The sequence below is a fragment of the Gymnoscopelus braueri genome (assembly GCF_963280865.1).
Source record: "Gymnoscopelus braueri genome assembly, chromosome: 18".
Lineage (NCBI taxonomy): Eukaryota > Metazoa > Chordata > Actinopteri > Myctophiformes > Myctophidae > Gymnoscopelus > Gymnoscopelus braueri.
In genome coordinates this window covers 1,044,352-1,062,395 of record NC_137618.1, presented here as the reverse complement: position 1 = coordinate 1,062,395, position 18,044 = coordinate 1,044,352, and the positions used below count along the sequence as shown (strand labels likewise).

General features: G+C 40.4%; 1 protein-coding gene across 1 annotated transcript in view; it reads left to right on the top strand.

Moving 5' to 3' along the window:
• LOC308105811 (low-density lipoprotein receptor-related protein 1B-like) overlaps window positions 1-18,044 on the top strand; it is a gene marked incomplete at its 3' end in the record, with an annotated part of 706,266 nt that overhangs the window by 340,779 nt on the left and 347,443 nt on the right. The window contains 3 exon segments of the mRNA XM_080456736.1: window positions 5,975-6,055; window positions 8,223-8,393; window positions 16,809-16,991. Of these exon segments, the coding sequence (XP_080312862.1) occupies window positions 5,975-6,055; window positions 8,223-8,393; window positions 16,809-16,991 (435 nt within the window).

Below are 18,044 nucleotides of genomic sequence, written 5' to 3'. Positions count from 1 at the left end.
CTCTTTGATGGCATCACCCTGACTCCAAGCAAACAAATGAAGGCAAGATATCAAGCAGACCATTGAGACTGTCACGGCCCGAGGGAGTCCTTGTAGTGCAGCGGCTAAAAGCAATATTTTGGGAGAATCGTTCACTTGGTGATACAAGCGTGAAACTTGGTACAGATCATCTTTAGAGGTCATTTATCGATTTTTTTAATCGAGCCACTTGAAAATCAAAGATGGCGGCCATTTTTCAAGATGGCCGACATCTTAGTGGGCAGTTAAGTGATATGATGGTTTATTTGGTGATACAAGCATGAAAATTGGCATGAGCAGTCTCTGTGGGTCACTTGACAATAGGCCACCCACAGCTACTTGAAATTTCAAGATGGCGGCCATTTTTCAAGATGGCCAACACTTTAGTGGAGCAATTAAGTTATATAATGGTTTATTTGGTGATACAAGCATGAACATTGGCATGAGCAGTCTCTGTGGGTCACTTGACAATAGGCCACCCACAGCTACTTGAAATTTCAAGATGGCGGCCATTTTTCAAGATGGCCAACACTTTAGTGGAGCAATTAAGTTATATAATGGTTTATTTGGTGATACAAGCATTAAATTTGGCATGAGCAGTCTCTAAGGGTTGCTTGACAAGAAAACACTCCCAGCCACTTTACATTTCTATTTTCAAGATGGCCGCCCCCTGGATCCTCAAAAGATACATTTTCTCATAGAAATTTATGTTTTGTTTTCTTTAAGGACGATTATACGATTATTATTATTATGCTAAAGAACAACTTTTAACACATCACAATATAGTTGTGTTGATTTGTTGATCATAGATAGATTAGATAAGAGTGAATATCTGCACTACCAGGGCACACTGGTGATATATCACTGCTGTTAAACTCAGAGTGGGGTTCAATGTCAGCTAATTGAAAGTTGGTATCCCAAATGCTGTCTAATTTACCCCAAAACAGTTAGATAGCCGCACCTGAATTGACAGGTTGTGCCAGCACGGGAGAGCCGAGCCAAGGTTAATGGGGTTTTAGTTAACCGGATGGTGTACAGATCGCTCAGGATTTAAATGGCATTGGATGAACGATCGAACTAAGTGTAGGGTTAAGGCACGAACTTAGTTGTATCCCATACATCAAAGTGCTTGGTAAAAGGTGGTAAAAGGATAAACCCTCGGCCTCTGCCTATGCTGCAGACATGGCAGAAGCCATCATAACAGTTGTGAAAACTAACTGGGACAGATGTTTAATTTGTCAGCAGGTCACCAAGGAAAAACTCATTCAGCCGAGTTTATTCAACAGAGAGCACGATCGTACTGGTTATGATACCATTGCAAGAAATGTTCCATTATTTCATAAGATCAATGCTCTGCCTATCTTACTTAGTCCAACCCGACTAGATGAAGGTGATGGCATAGAAAGCACATCGACAAGAAACAGAGCAAAATATAATTCAAGCTGTAAACTTAGGTTCAACAACACAGAGCTGGAAAGGGCCCAAAAGAGAGCATCTACATCTGCTGAAGACACTGAAGATACCAAAGATATCCATGTCAAGAGGCCAAGAAGATCTAATGTATGACCGGTCCAGCGATGTCACAACTGTGAACGAGGCCAGGCTTGATCTCTTTGCCAGAAAGCAAAGACAATATGACTTGATCCCACCAACTCAAGCAGCACTCAAAGAGCATGCCAAACATGCTTCTTATGAGGCTGGATACGTGTGGGGACAGGCATTGAAGCGACATCCACAAATGCCGAGCCCATCTGACTGGGGATGGGTGGAACAGGACGAGAAGTGGAAAGTCTTCTGGACTCCACTTCCACCTATTGCGGAGAGTTGTTGGGAGTTGACCAAATGTAGGTGCTCCAAGGCATGTACTGGAAGGTGTAACTGCTTCAGATATGGACTCAGTTTCACATGCCTATGTAGTTGCCCCTGCTAGAACCTATTTGCATGTTTATTTTGCCAGAGTTATTCCCTGTTGTCCTCTGTGTTTTCAAGTGGAGGCCTATGGCTCGGCTTCCCCTCGTCACATCGACGCATCATGTTTTACTTTTTATCTAGTCTATTACTGTGTAATTTTCAGTTGTTACTTTGTAACATTGCTTCCACTGCCTTCCACTGCCATATCTAACAGTGAAGCACATTTTCAGTTTAGTTCCTTAGTATCGTTTGTCATGGTTCCGTGGCTATTGCCATTCAGTATTAGCCATTACTCATAATTTTGGAGCACTGTCCGTTCAGCACCACAACTGTGCTTATCAGCACCACAACTGTGCTAATTTATTCATCTTATTTTTTGTTTCCCCACCCCTTAGTATTTATTTGACACATGTAATGGCTGTTAGTTTAAAAAAAACAATATATATATATATATATATATATATATCTCCTCCCTTGTGACTGTTACCTTGTCGTGGTAAGGGAGCTTGTTTAGGCCTACCTCAGTGAACCCTGAGAGCTATGCCGGTGGGAGGCAACTCCTGACAGGTCTTACCAAACTGGACAGGTCGTGGGCGAGGAGTCAGACAAAACACAGTCAAACAACCTCTCTTGACAGAGCTTTTTGAGGAACCCAATACATTTCTATGAGAAAAGGTATCATTTAAAGATTGACATCTTGAAATTTCAAGTGGCTGTGGGCGGTTTCTTGTCAAAGGACCTTTTGAGACGGCTCATGGCAATTTTCATGCTTGTATCACCAACTAAATGATTTCTTAAGCTTAACTAGTCCACTAAGGTGGTGGCCATCTTGAAAAATGGCCGCCATCTTGACATTTCAAGTAGCTGTGGGTGGCTTATTGTCAAGTGACCCACAGAGACTGCTCATGCCAATTTTCATGCTTGTATCACCAAATGAACCATTATATAACTTAAATGCTCCACTAAAGTGTTGGCCATCTTGAAAAATGGCCGCCATCTTGAAATTTCAAGTAGCTGTGGGTGGCCTATTGTCAAGTGACCCACAGAGACTGCTCATGCCAATTTTCATGCTTGTATCACCAAATAAACCATCATATCACTTAACTGCCCACTAAGGTATCGGCCATCTTGAAAAATGGCCGCCATCTTGAAATTTCAAGTAGCTGTGGGTGGCCTATTGTCAAGTGACCCACAGAGACTGCTCATGCCAATTTTCATGCTTGTATCACCAAATAAACCATCATATCACTTAACTGCCCACTAAGGTATCGGCCATCTTGAAAAATGGCCGCCATCTTGGATTTTTGAGTGGCTCGATTAAAAAAGTCAAAGAGTTGACCTAAAGGAATGTTCATGCCAATTTTCACGCTTGTATCACAAAGTGAACGATTGTTCCTACTATCCGCTCTACTATTGTTGTTTGTTTCAGACATGACTCTTGTGTGAAATGAAAACTCGCTCCAAATTAAAAGTGTGTTCACTAATTACTGTTTATTTACTGTCAAGCGCAAAGTCATTGACTCCGGCTCCATTGCTGTAGCTTTTCATTCACTGGAATATGGTTTAGCATAACAATAGATTTACCTTATGCCAGGTCATCCTGTGAGGGCTGTGAAGTCTCCAACAATACTGTCATTGTCATGAGCCAAAGGCCCCACAACCGCTAATTAATTAGTATACGTTCTCTTATTCTTTAAACCTAACATTTAAAACACAATCATGATCACTACTGCGTCATTAATCATTCACATGATAGAACTTAAAGGCCCATTCTTGGAAAATGTTATTTTTGTTAGCTTTTCTTTCAGAGCATACATGTGGTCATATACTTTTCTTTTAGAGCATGCATGTGGTCATATACTTTTGTTTTTGTGCACGCTTCATCATTTTGTAATATTCTGTGAGAAGAGAGAGGACAAAGGTACAGAGCAGTGTTGCCATTGTCTGCTTATTATAAGCGGCTTGTTTTTCACTTGTAGATATTGGTAGTTGCAGGTTGCTGTTATTTGGGCTTATCTGGGCCTGTACCCGATTTGTGTTGTTAAAATGTTTCAAAAAATATTTCAATTTTTTCACTTTTTTTCCAAGATATTTTTGAAAATAGCAGATTACAAGCTCACAACGCGTCGCAGCTATTTTCCATAGCCCAGTCTTCAACAGGGGGTCCACGACCCCTAGGGGGTCCTCAGAGGTACTACAGGGGGTTCGCCAAATCTTTGTGTCATATGATTTTTTTTTACCTTAACTCTCTCAGTGCCAAGAGTATTTTCATAAAGTACTCCCCCAGTGCCAGAAATTTGTGTTTTTTTTAATTTTGTAATTTTGTAATTTTTCATTCAAATAAATAATCTGATTGGGTTTTTAAACCCATAATACAGTTCTACCAGTAGAGAGCAACAAATCGACACATTGATGACCTTGCTGGCTCACTCGCCCCCTCCCAAACAGGCTCACGTCACATCCGGTCATAACCGGATGTTGACATTTTCGACAATCGTTGATCGGGCTAAATTACGATGCGATACACGACTACGATGACTGATCGTCACCCAGACCAAAGAGAGTAGACGTGGACCTCTCCGTTCGTTTTTTATACCATGTGAAAAAACGTGACTTTCCCTATTCTAGCCAAAAATGACCGCGGGAAAAAAATTAGAACCGGAAACGGAATCTGCGTCATGAAACCGGAACCCAATGAGTCTGAAGGAGTCAGGAAGCGAAAGTGATCATGAAAAATAAACAGAATAGCGCGACCACAGTCAAAAGTAAAAACTCGGGATTTCTCGTGCTGGCACGGAGGGTACTCGGGAAAAACTCGGGATATCTCGGGGCGTGGCACTGAGAGAGTTAACCACTTCAACCCTAGCATCCCTTTTCTGAGGAGAACTTGAGCCAAAAATAGCAGATCTACAAGCTCACAACGCCTCGCGCTGCGAGGCGTTGTGAGCTTGTAGATCGGCTATTTTTGGCAAAGAGCTATCGGTGTAGAGGGAAAAAAGAGCAGACCACGTAAACAATATAATTGAATCTGAAACACAATTTTATACAATATAGAGGGGGTCCCTGCTTCATCTCTCTCTCAGCTAGGGGGTCCTTGGGCTGAAAACGTTGAAGACCCCTGGTAAAGCCGATATAGACGCTGCATACGTAGGTTTAAAGTGCTCATGTGGCCTATTCCTGAGGGCCTGTTTTCATAGATCTGGTTGCTCTCTCGCAAAATCTGGCAACACTGGTACAAAGAGCAAAGAGAAGGAGATAGAAACATGTTACATGTACATACAGTATATATAATATGTGATAGCAGGTACATGATGTTTAGAAACATGAATCATATGCAGGTTTGTGTATATAACGTGCTGCCATGTTGATCCGTACGGCGCATAACAAGCTAGCGGTGACCTAATGTTAGCGTGAGCTGTCAACCTGTCAGTCAAAGCATGGTTGCGAATGTAAAACGACACACTTTATATTTCACTTTGAACCAATGCAATGGGTTTCTAAAAGTCATGCTTTGTGTGTGCTGACGGGTACTGGATGCCCTTCGTTTTAATTCACACTGTCAATCATTCTCTGGCTTTCTGGGGTTTGAATTATTTAATATATTTTTTCTTCCAGGATTGGATAAATTCAAGTCATATCGGGGAATTAATCCATTAAGACCGGGAACACATCTGTGTCATTTGTAGATCTCTTTGGGCTATTCAAAAATAGCGGATATACAAGCTCATAGCGCGGCACTGAGTGCCTTTTTTTCAAAAAACTGTTAGGATTTAGAAGACATTTGTAGAATCCCCCAGAATCAAAGATTTGTGTTATAAATGTTCGCTTAAAAAGATATATATATTCAAAGATTTGCACACATTTTCAAGATTTTTCTAAAAATAGCAGATATACAAGCTCATGAGCTTGTATATCTGCTATTTTTGAATAGCCAAATAAATCTAAAAATAACACACAGATTCCCGGTCTTAATGGGTTAACTATTTCATCTGTTAGAGAGAGAGAGAGCTTGTGTTTCTTATGCCTTTATCTTTATCTTTTACAGCCTTTCCTACCTGTGAGCCCCTCACCCAATTCAGCTGCTCCAACGGCCGTTGCATCAGTGTGAAATGGCACTGTGACTCAGGTAATCCTCCGTTAATCACACCACTATACTGACTGACTGATTTATTGATTGAATACAGAAATGCAGTGGTGGAAGAAGTACTCATATTACTTGAGTAAAAGTATCAATACAGCAATGTAGCAATAAAGGTTCGGAATTCACAATTTACTTGAGTAAAAGTACAAAAGTTTTGGCATCAAAATGTACTTAAAGTACCAAAAGTAAAAGAATATCAGATATGCAGATTATCCCCATTTCACAAGTTTTCAAATGTATAAAATGCATAAAAGTCCTTTGAAAATAGCCGATCTACAAGCTCACAACGCGCTGCAAAAAGACGCGTTGTGAGCTTGTGGATCGGCTATTTTCAAATAGTCAAAGTATATAAAATACTGAAGTGGTTAATGTTTGTAATAATAATCTAAATCTACAAAGTAACTATCAACTAAAGTTTTCAAATAATTGTAGTGGTAGTACAATATTTGAATACTTCTGAAATGTAGTGGAGTAGAAGTATTGAACATTGGAAATACTCAGGGAAAGAAAATATACCAAAACATTTTACTTACAGTAAGTGTAGTACTTGAGTAAATGTACTTCCACCACTGCAGAAATGTAAACATTAAGACATTAAGGATGACACAAAAAGACTTTCCATTGTGATCCTATGTATTCAATTCATCACAACATAGCATAACAATGTAACACAGTAATACATGTCATCAACAAATACAAACACTATTATGCACAAAGAAGTAACAGGAATGCCCCTTTCTGTGGGAATTTACATTGACCTCCCCTTGTGGTCTCCTGATTCAGGGTATCAGGGCATTTCATATGTTGGTGTCAGAATAGTAGAATGAGAATGTTTGTTCTAAATTTGGGAGGTATCATGGTCGCTCCCTCTAGTATTGCGGCTGCTTTATTTGTACAGCACCTTTCAAAAAAAAGTTTACAAAGTGCCACAACAAACAGTGTGGGGAAAGAAAAACAAGACACAGACAGTTCAATTAAAACAATACCAACAACAACAAAGGAAAAAAACAACTAAATAGAGGCCATACAATGGAGTCCTCAGATAAGGATAATTCCTTTAACAGATGAGTCCAGTGCTCTAGTTAAAATTAATTCTAAAGAAGCCATGTCGGTCTTCATTTGAACAAAACATCAAACCGTTGAAGGGGTATATTTCACTTGAACACAGGGGTCTAGGTCATTATTATTATTATGTTAATATTTTCTGTAATGTAAATGTTGCATCAAGTCCATGCATGAAATCAATGAAATTCATGCACGAAATAACTAATTGAAAAAGGATGTCGCCACCAGAAGCAGGAACGTGTGGTCGCTGTGGTTAAACGTGGAGTCTGAATTTGAATAGTCCCGGAGCGTGTCTGATCAAATGAATATGAAATATCTAAATATTGAATCAAGCAATTAAAATAAAACTGCCTGGGGGTGCACTGCACACACAGGGTGGTTTAAAGTGGAATACCCCTTTAACCACAAAATATTTCAAAATTGTGTGTAATGCCTATTTATTATTTTTATTTTTTTCACCTATACTGTCATGCCCAAAATCGTGATGCCAGGGCAAAGTCTTTAGTGTTGATTTTGACAGGAAATTTGGATTCAGTTTTTGTCATAGTCTTTTGAATCAAATTCCATTTAGTTTTAGTCATATTTTAGTCATCTGAAATGTTTCACTGTTAGTCTAGTTTTAGTCGACTAAATATCATAACATTATAGTCGACTAAATCTACATTTGATTTAGTCGACAAAAATGTTGATGGCATCGTAATGCCTGAATTTACACTTGGTTGCAGCTGCGACGCGTTTTGAGCTTGTAGATCTGCTATTTTCAGAGTGCAACACCCGAGCACAACCAAGCATACAATGACTTGTCTTTTAGTTCTACTGGATCTCTTCTCCACTAGATCCCTCACTAACATTTTAGTCTAGTTTGTATTTGTTGACGAAATTGTCAATATATTTAGTCTTAGTTTTAGTCGTCATAGCTTAGTTTATATTTAGTTCTTGTCAGTGAAAAAAAGGTAGTCGACAAAATTAACACTTGTGTGTGTGTGTGTGTGTGTGTGTGTGTGTGTGTGTGTGTGTGTGTGTGTGTGTGTGTGTGTGTGTGTGTGTGTGTGTGTGTGTGTGTGTGTGTGTGTGTGTGTGTGTGTAGACGATGACTGTGGAGACGGTAGTGATGAGACGGGCTGCGTCCACTCCTGCTCCAACGCTCAGTTCCGCTGCTCCAGTGGACGCTGCATCCCAGACCACTGGGCCTGTGACGGGGACAACGACTGTGGAGACTTCAGTGACGAGAACACCACGTGTGGAGGGGCTTCTGCAGGTAGGAATAAACACATGTTAAAGGATCTACACCATGAATTTAAAAAATATATTTGATATTTAATATCATATGGTGTATGTCCCTCAAACCTTTTTCAAAAGGTTTGAGCCTAAATCATCACTCAGATATACTCATCCCAAGTCAATTGTCTCTGGCTTATACAGCACTTTCAGCTGCAATACCAAAATGTCCTCTTGGGCAGGGGGGGGCTACTGAGCAATTCTGTCTGTTTATTTATTATTAAAAAATTATAATTATTAAAAAAAAAAAAAAAAGGAAAAAATCTGCATAAAAAGAAGCATCTAAGAAAAATACAAAATCGAAAAAAAAAACACTTTGAACATTTTTGAACAATTCCACCAAGTGTTTGAGGTGCCTGTTTCACCAACTTCCGGGGGGCGGAGCCAAAATCCGAGCCCGAAGTATTTGTTCGTAGACCCCCACTTAGGGGGGGTAGAAAAAGTTTCGGAGCGATTCGGGCACTTTTCATTTAACATTGGGTTTGCCATCAATAATGTTTGTGATGTCAGAAACATTTCCATTCTGAGATCGCCTGTTCAGACACGCCCATTCTGGAAATCCATGAAATGAGAAGGAATGACTGAATTAAAAAAAAAAACATTTTTTTGGGTACAAGAGACACTGGGGACCCCAAAAAATACAAAAAACCAAGAAAAAAGTGATTTTCATGGTGTAGACCCTTTAACCTTTTACACACACTGAACACACGTTAACCTTTTACACACACTGGAATGGGGCCATAAAGGAATAAATATGCAGCTGTGTGTTGGTGATGTTTTTATTTTTGTAAAAAAGTACTTAAATGTTTCACTTAAGTAAAAGTATCAATACTGCAATGTGGAAGTACTTTGTTACAGGTAAAAGGCTGGATTTCATTTTACTTGAGTAAAAGTGTAAAAGTATTGGTATCAAAATGTACTTAAAGTACCAAAATTAAAAGTACTAAAATGTTTGAAAATAGCAGATCTACAAGCTCACAACGCGTCACGATGCGACGCGTTGTGAGCTTGTAGATCTGCTATATCTGAAAAGTAACTAGTAACTAAAGTTTTCAAATAATTGTTGTGGAGTAAAAGTATGATATTTGCCACTGAGATGTAGTGGAGTAGAAGTAAAAGTATTGGAAATTGGAAATACTCAAGTAAAGTACAAATACCTCAACATTGTACTTAAGTACAGTACTTGAGTAAATGTACTTAGTTACTTTCCACCACTGTGTATATCTTTGCTGTCGGGCAGAAACCAGCTAACTCACATTCACCCAAAAATAGCAGATCTACAACACGCCACGACACGTTTTGAGCTTGTAGATCTACTATTTTTGGTGAACGACTGACAAAAGCGGTTCAAGTACAGTTGTCACTCAAGTTTGGTTCTCTAAGACCAGTCGTTCTCAAAGTGGGGTCCAGGGACCCCCAGGGGTCCTTGAGGGGGTTCCAGGGGTCCCCAGCTAAATGACTTAATATAGCAACATAATGGGTGTTAACCACTGTGCCGGGTCCCCGGCACAAAGTATTTTCAGGAGGGGGTCCCTGGCACAAAGTATTTTCAGGAGGGGGTCCCTGGCACAAAGTATTTTCAGGAGGGGGTCCCTGACACAAAGTATTTTCAGGAGGGGGTCCCTGGCACAAAGTATTTTCAGGAGGGGGTCCCTGGCACAAAGTATTTTCAGGAGGGGGTCCCTGGCACAAAGTATTTTCAGGAGGAGGTCCCTGACACAAAGTATTTTCAGGAGGAGGTCCCTGGCACAAAGTATTTTCAGGAGGGGGTCCCTGACACAAAGTATTTTCAGGAGGGGGTCTCTGACACAAAGTATTTTCAGGAGGGGGTCCCTGACACAAAGTATTTTCAGGAGGGGGTCCCTGACACAAAGTATTTTCAGGAGGGGGTCTCTGACACAAAGTATTTTCAGGAGGGGGTCCCTGACACAAAGTATTTTCAGGAGGGGGTCTCTGACACAAAGTATTTTCAGGAGGGGGTCCCTGACACAAAGTATTTTCAGGAGGGGGTCCCTGGCACAAAGTATTTTCAGTCTGTGGCCACATTCATATTCATGTGGGGGTCATGTGGGGGTCATGTGGGGGTCTTTGACATTGGAGCTCGATACACAAAATATAACACATTTTGCTGGGGACCCCCTGGAACCCCCCCAAGGACCCCAGAGAGTCCCCGGAACCCCGCGTTGAGAACCGCTGACTTAAATAAACAAATGTAAAACAGAATTAAAATGAGCCTGAAGCGTCTGTTCCACCTCATCAGAGGGAGAGGAACATACAGGACCTCTGGCACCAAGAAGATGCTTGTTTTGATTATTTATTCCGATTTTATTCACGTCTGACTTTGAAATTATAGGCAAGACAACGTTTAGAAGTTAGTAATTATAGTTGTTGTTGTTTTTTTGGTCCATATTACATGCTCGACTTGTTACTTTGGAAACTCCATTGTGTTCCTGTAAAATATTATACAGCTCCTTATAAAACACTGATCGTACCCTTAAAGGAGAGAGCATGTGGATTGTGTCTGCCTATAAACACTCACCAACATACCTGAACAATAGAACCAACAGTTTTCTGAAAAACGTATGTTTCTATATCAGTGGTGCTCAAACTTCTTCATGTCAAGGACCCCCAAAATTATATGTATTTGGCCGCCGACCCCCATCTCAAAATATGTCGTTCCAGGGAACCCCAGAAGCAAAGACTTGAGTTAAAGATGTTCGCTTTAAAAGGATATATGTTCCAAGATTTGCACACATTTTCACGATTAAAAAAAAATAGCAGATCTACAAGCTCGTAGCGTGGCACTTGGTGCCACGCTATGAGCTTGTAGATCTGCTATTTTTGAATAGCCAAAGTATAAAATAATGCTTTTTAGCTCAAATCAATAAATGACACAGATGCGTTACAGGTCTTTTTTTTATTTATTTCATGAATGGTCTCCATGTACAGTAGTGTCCTGTCACTCACACATGCACTGTTTGTCACTCATGAGCTGCCGTTCCTACAGAACGGCTCTGATGCGTGAACTCTCGCGAGATTCTGGTGTGGAGTGCTCCCCCTCCCCTCATAAGTGACAAACAGTGCATGTGTGGATACGATTCGTGAAAAAAGAAGAAATTTGGAGCGACGAAAATCGCCGAATTATAGCTTTATGCTCTAGGCTCCATTCTAGCTGTGGGAGGGGTCTGCAGAATGGAGAACAGGGGCTTCCATGAAAAAAGTCAACTGCATCAGGTATGTTGGTGAGTGATTATAGGCAGATACAAGCCACATGTATTTTGGTCTGGATCTCTCCTTTAAGGATAGTTCTTTTGATTTGCAATTCAAAGCAGTGAAACCGTTGAGATGCTGTAATTATGACTTCAATGCTACTATTAATCAGCCCAGCTCTAATGACCTTAACCCATTAAGACCGGGAAGGCATACTCTGTCATTTTAGATTTTTTTGTTGTTGTTATATTGCGAAAATGTGTGCAAATCTTTGAATATATGTTTTTTTAAAGTAAAATGTTTTAACTCTGGGGATTCTACAAAATGTCAGTTTTTTTTAAAAACTTATGTTGCTTTAATATCAGTGGTTCTCAAATTGTTTTCATGTCAAGGACCCCCAAAAAGGATATGTATTTGTCAGCGGACCCCCATCCCAAAATATTTTGTTCCAGGGACCCCCAGAAGTAAAGATTTGAGTAAAAAGTGTGTGTGTGTGTGTGTGTGTGTGTGTGTGTGTGTGTGTGTGTGTGTGTGTGTGTGTGTGTGTGTGTGTGTGTGTGTGTGTGTGTGTGTGTGTGTGTGTGTGTGTGTGTGTGTGTGTGTGTGTGTGTGTGTGTGTGTGTGTGTGTATTTTTTTCAAATATTTGCACAGATGTTCACCAAGCTCATGAGCTTGTATATCAGCTATTTTTTGAATAGACAACAAAATCTTAAAATGACACATATATGCGTTCCCGGTCTTAAGGGGTTAAGTGCTCAGGCTTTGCGTGTGACCAGTCTTATCTGGTGTGTCCATCCATAAGGAGAGGAGAGCTGTAGCATGGAGAGGAGAATATTTTAATCTGTCATAATTGCCTCAGAAACCCTTGGAGTCAGACATACTCACAGCTCGCTAGCTTGTCACTAGAATGCGGAGCCTATTCATCAAAACGTGTCCATGCTGTCGGGGCAGAAAACGTGTATCTCCATATTTCTGCTTTTTATGTTCTTTTTCCCCGTTAAAATTAATGCCCTACTTTGTCGTAAAAATTGGTGTCACGCAAAAGTAGCAGGAAAATATAGCTGATCTTCAAGTTCACAACACGTCGGATCTTGAACATTAACACTCGATGCAACATGTTGTGAGCTTGTAGATCGGGGGAGTCACAGTAATGCCGGGCAAACAGGCAACCTGAACGGGTTGGTCAGGAACAGTGTTATTTTTCTGTAAAGTTGCTCGTAAATATTGGTAGTTGCGGGTTGCGTTTTTTTGGGCTTGTTTCTAAAGTGTACTTTGCTTATTTGGGCTTGTTTCCTAAATGCTGTTTAAATCAGTGGTTCTCAAATATTTCCAAATCAAGGACCCCCAAATGATTCTGTATTTGTCCACGGACCCCCCCATCTGAAAACATTTTGGACTGCGAGCGCTCCTCTCCAAAAGTTGAACTGTTTCCAGCTTGGAGGCGCCCAGGGGGCGCTGTGGCAAAAACCCCGGGCGTCAGGAGCGCTCAAGCGCGATACTGAAGCGCTGGGAATAGGAGCTAGCGCACAAGTGCATCTTTACCATAGAAATACATGGAAGACTAGCGCTGGCAACTCTAAAGGCGTTCTCTCTGGACACGGACCCTAAAAAACATAATTTTGTCTTGCCTTGCTTGTTGGGAAATTGGTGTTTGACTTTGAAGAATTTTACTTGGATGTGCTTGGATGTAAAGAGGGTTTTTCTGTTTATTTCTTCGGGGGACCCCCAGGGCTCCTTAAGGGAGTTCCAGGGGGTCCCCAGCTAAATGATGGATAGTTAGGAACCAATGGACCCTTATGGGTCTGTAACTCAGTTAGTTAATAGTTAAATTAACATTGATTTTACAATTTAAATTGGGGTCCCAGAGTTAGAAATGCCATTAAATGGGGGTCCGTAGCCTTAATGCATGTCAAACTGGGGGTCCTTGAAATTAAAATGGTTGAGAATCACTGCTAGAGCCGTACAACTCTTCTCTTATGGGGGTCCCTGGCATATCTTTTCAAATGGGGGTCCGCGGGCTAATAAGTGTCAGGTTGGGGGTCCTTGACATGAAAAAAGTTTGAGAACCACTGGTGTAGTGAATGGTTTGTCTGATTAGATCAGCCAAATGGTCAGATTCACTGCATCATGCGTTTTAAAAACCTACAGTAATGCTTCAAGCACAATTAAAGGGAAAAAAAGGATCTTGTGTTGTGACAATGCTAGACATGCTAATGGCCCGCATGGGATATATGGAAATCATAATTAAGACCTTTTCCCCAATTATGAGCCAACTAGTGGAATGATTAAATGCAATTACGAATTGATGAATAATACAAACAGTTATTCTATTAGATTAGCTGATGGCTGACTCTAGTGTGACAGCGTGACGATTTGAAAAATCGTGAACATTTAGGCAAATCTTTGAATGTATATTTTTTAAAGCGAACATTTGTAACTGTCAAATGTCTTAATTATCAGTGCTGCTCAACTTTTTCTTGTCAAGGACCACCCACAATTATTATTGTTTTTGGCCGCTGATCCCCATCAAATATGTTTTTCCAGGAACCCCCAGAAGCAAAGATTTTAGCAAAAAAAATCTATGTATTCAACACAAATGTTCAAGATTTTTCAAAAAAGCTTGTAGCAGATCTACAAGCTCGTAGCTTCGAGCTTGTAGATCTGCTATTTTTTTAATATCCAAAGTATAAAAATAATGCTTATAGCTAAAATCTAAAATGACACGGATGCGTTCCCGGATTGAATTTGTTTAACAAATAATCTACATTACAGACATATCTCTGTCTCATGTGTGATGTCTGCAGTGCAGTTTAATCTCCAGTACAATGAATGACGCAGTAGACATGGATTTGGTTATTTGTAAATAATAACTTCTACTTGAAGAACAAATTGTACCAAAAAATGATTCAGTGTCGTAGTGACTAATGCATTCTCTCTGTTGAACTCCGCAGCCACTGACACACTAGATTAATTGCAGTCATCTGTGCACTTTTGAGCATTTTTCTTTGCGTCAGTAGATAGGCTACTGTATTTTTACCAAATATTATGAGAAAGCAATAATTGACTTTCAAACACTTTCAATGCACCTTCAGACTACAGTAAGTCCAGTGGTAATCAATCAGCAAAAAAAATACATTCTATTTCACTTAGTGAAATTGTATGTTGTCCATGGAGAAATGATCACTTTGGCTAAAGAATATTATTATGGATTTTGTGGTGTACTGAATAATGGAAAGTAACAAAAAATAAACTAAAAACCACCCAAACAGATGGAGTAAAGGAGGGTGCCTCGGTGGTCAATGAAGGGTCCACATTGTTTTACATGGTGCACCAAATTATAATGAAGCAATATTACACCAGAGAGTTACCGTGATTATTGACGTGGCAGCTGCGGTCAGGAAGTGTTGATTTTGACAGCAAATGTTGATTTAGTGTTAGTCATAGTCTATTGAAAAACATTCCATTTAGTTTTAGTCATATTTTAGTCATTCTGAAATGTTTTAGATTTTGTCTAGTTTTAGTCGACTAAATATCATAAGATTATAGTCGACTAAATCTACAGTTGGTTTAGTCGACTAAAATGTATGTTGGCGGTGCCTTGATGCCGTCATAATGGCTGATTTTACATGCATGCTGAAAATGCATGCTGAAAATAGCCGATCTACAAGCTCACAACGCGTCGCAGTGCGACGCGTTGTGAGCTTGTAGATCTGCTATTTTCAGAGCACAACACCCGAGCGCAACCAAACATATAATGACTTGTCTTTTAGTTCTACTGGATCTCTTCTCCACTAGATCCCTCACTGACATTTTAGTCTAGTTTTTATTTGTTGATGGAATTGTCAATATTATAGTCATAGTTTTAGTCGTCGTAGCTTAGTTTTTATTTAGTTTTTATTTAGTTTTTGTCAACAAACATTTTTCGTCATAGTTTTAGTCGACTAAATCAACACTGTGGTCAGGGTCGAGAAGGAGCCGAATTCCGCGAGCATCACTGAAGCTCTGCTCTGCTGATCAGCTCAGTAGATAGATTTATACTTTGATATCAGTTTCATTTGAGAACGGCTAGGTGTGCTGTAATGCTCATTTGAGCACACGGGTAGAAAACCTATTTCAACCAATCAAAGATTGCTTGGTTTGAACTGTATGTCTTCAATTTGATATCAAAATAAAAAAAATGTATCTGCATCCAACACATTCACTGCCATTTCCGTCGGCCTTAAAGGACAACTTTGTTTTTTTACAACCAAGGTTTATGTTTTAGATTGTAATTAAAGTAAATAAAAGATTAGTGTTACATTTTTTAAATTTACTGCTTTCTATAGTTTTAGCAATTTTCGCGATCTTTTTTACAGTGGGCGGGGGCATTCTGTCCGGTGGCTAAATATGTATTTTTTCATACGTTTTCTTTTTAAAACCTTATAAAGTCAATGCAAGCTTCCACGCAGCGAAAAAGTGAAGCGAAAAAGCGTCTTTTTATTATTCGGAACGAGTCCGAATTTTGCGTATATTCGCATAATCGCCGGTGTGTAATGACCTTTACCCTTAGTGCGTACACTTGTAGGGTGTCTCAGCTTTTCTGTAAGGGGTGGGGAGGGGGAGGGGGGGGGTCCAAGGAAAACGGTTGGGAACCACTGGCTTGGGAAATAGAGGTTGTGCTACAGTATTACACATCCTGTAGTGTGTGGCTTTGCCAGCTGTGATTCCAGAGCCCCCGTTAAGCCCCTTTAACCCAATAAAGACCTGAGGCCCATTCTACAAAATGTCTACAAGCTCATAGCGCGGCACTCGGTGCCGCGCTATGAGCTTGTATTATCTGCTATTTTTGAATAGCCAATGAAATCTAAAGTGACACAGATGCGTTCCAGGTATTAATGGGTTAACCCAATAAAGACCTGAGGACGATTCTACAAAATGTCTTCTAAATCAGTTTAAAAAAATATATATATATATATGTTGCTAAATCAGTGTTTCTCAAACATTTTCATGTCAAGTGTCAAATGATATGTATTTGGCCCGTGGACCCCCATCTCAAAATATGTTGTTCCAGGGACCCCCAGAAGCAAAGCTTTGAGTTACAAATGTTAGCTTTAAAAATATATATTCAGAAATAGCCAAATAAATCAAAAAAATGACACAGATGCGTTCCTGGTCTTAATGAGTTAAATGTCCTTGTTGTTCCAGTGCTGCCGTCGGTCATCGAGTGCAGCGGAGAGGAGTTCCACTGCCTCACCGACGGGACCTGCATCCCGGAGCGATGGAGGTGTGACGGGGACAAGGACTGTGAGGACGGGGGAGACGAGGCCGAGTGCGAGGGCACTAAGAGGATGTGTGACCCCAAGGCCAAGTTCACCTGCAAAGACACAGGTATACATCCATTGATTGATTGACCGACCAATCAATTCATCCAATCATTCATTGGTAGATGTTTTGCCTTTATTGATAGGACAGTAGGCTGAAAGGAAATGGGGAGCGATGGGGGGGTGACACATAGCAAAGGTTGTAGCGATCGGGAGTCGAACCCGCCACACGCTCTCAAGCTGGATTAGCAGCGTATTTAATTTCATTTCAAACCTTCATTTATTCTCGAAAGACATTGAGGTTGCCCTCGTTTGCAGGGTCGTCAAAAACAAGACAAAACAGAACCAAATAAAACAACCTTTCCCTATCTTGTGATACATCACAAATTTAAAAGCAATTGCAGACCCTTGTGGGAAGGCCTGCAATCAAGGCCTTAAATTGACCGTATGTTGTGGGAGAACAGATCTTACATTTAAGCTGTAGGTCATTCCAGGTGGGGGGGGGGGGGCGCTAAAACAAAAGGCTGTTTTTTCCAGTTCAGTCCTTACTCTGGGGACCTTTAGCGTGAGCCAGTCACTGGAGCGTGTCTATGTGTTACAGGGTTCCAATCCAGCAGAGATGTAATATACAGTACAATGGTAAAGTCCCACCAATTGCCTTAAAGGTATCATGACATTCATTTTCACTTTTTTTATTTTCAATGTTTTATTTGGGGTTTTATGACCTCAATTACACCCAAAAAACCTGAACTTAGAACATTCAGTGGATTTTCTGTGGTCTGGGGTTTTCTGAATAATTAGGCTGAAAAGTAATCTGAGCTTGGCCCTTCGACAGTGAGGTCACAGTCGATTAATCCCGCCCACTCTCCTCCTCGCCCCTCCCCTCCCCTATCCTTTCCTTTGGGGGGGCGGAGCAGAGGCGATGATTGACAGGCAAAATCCCTCACCAGTGACACCCGCAGGCAAATTTTTTTTCATTGCAGTTGAAAAGGCTTTAGAAATGTGAGAGAAAAACACCTGCCATGGATCACTGGAGTGGAATTTTCACTTAAAACTTTTTGTACACTTTTGAAGGACCAGGACAAAGACTTTGAATGTGGTGTAAAAGTGAATGTCATTA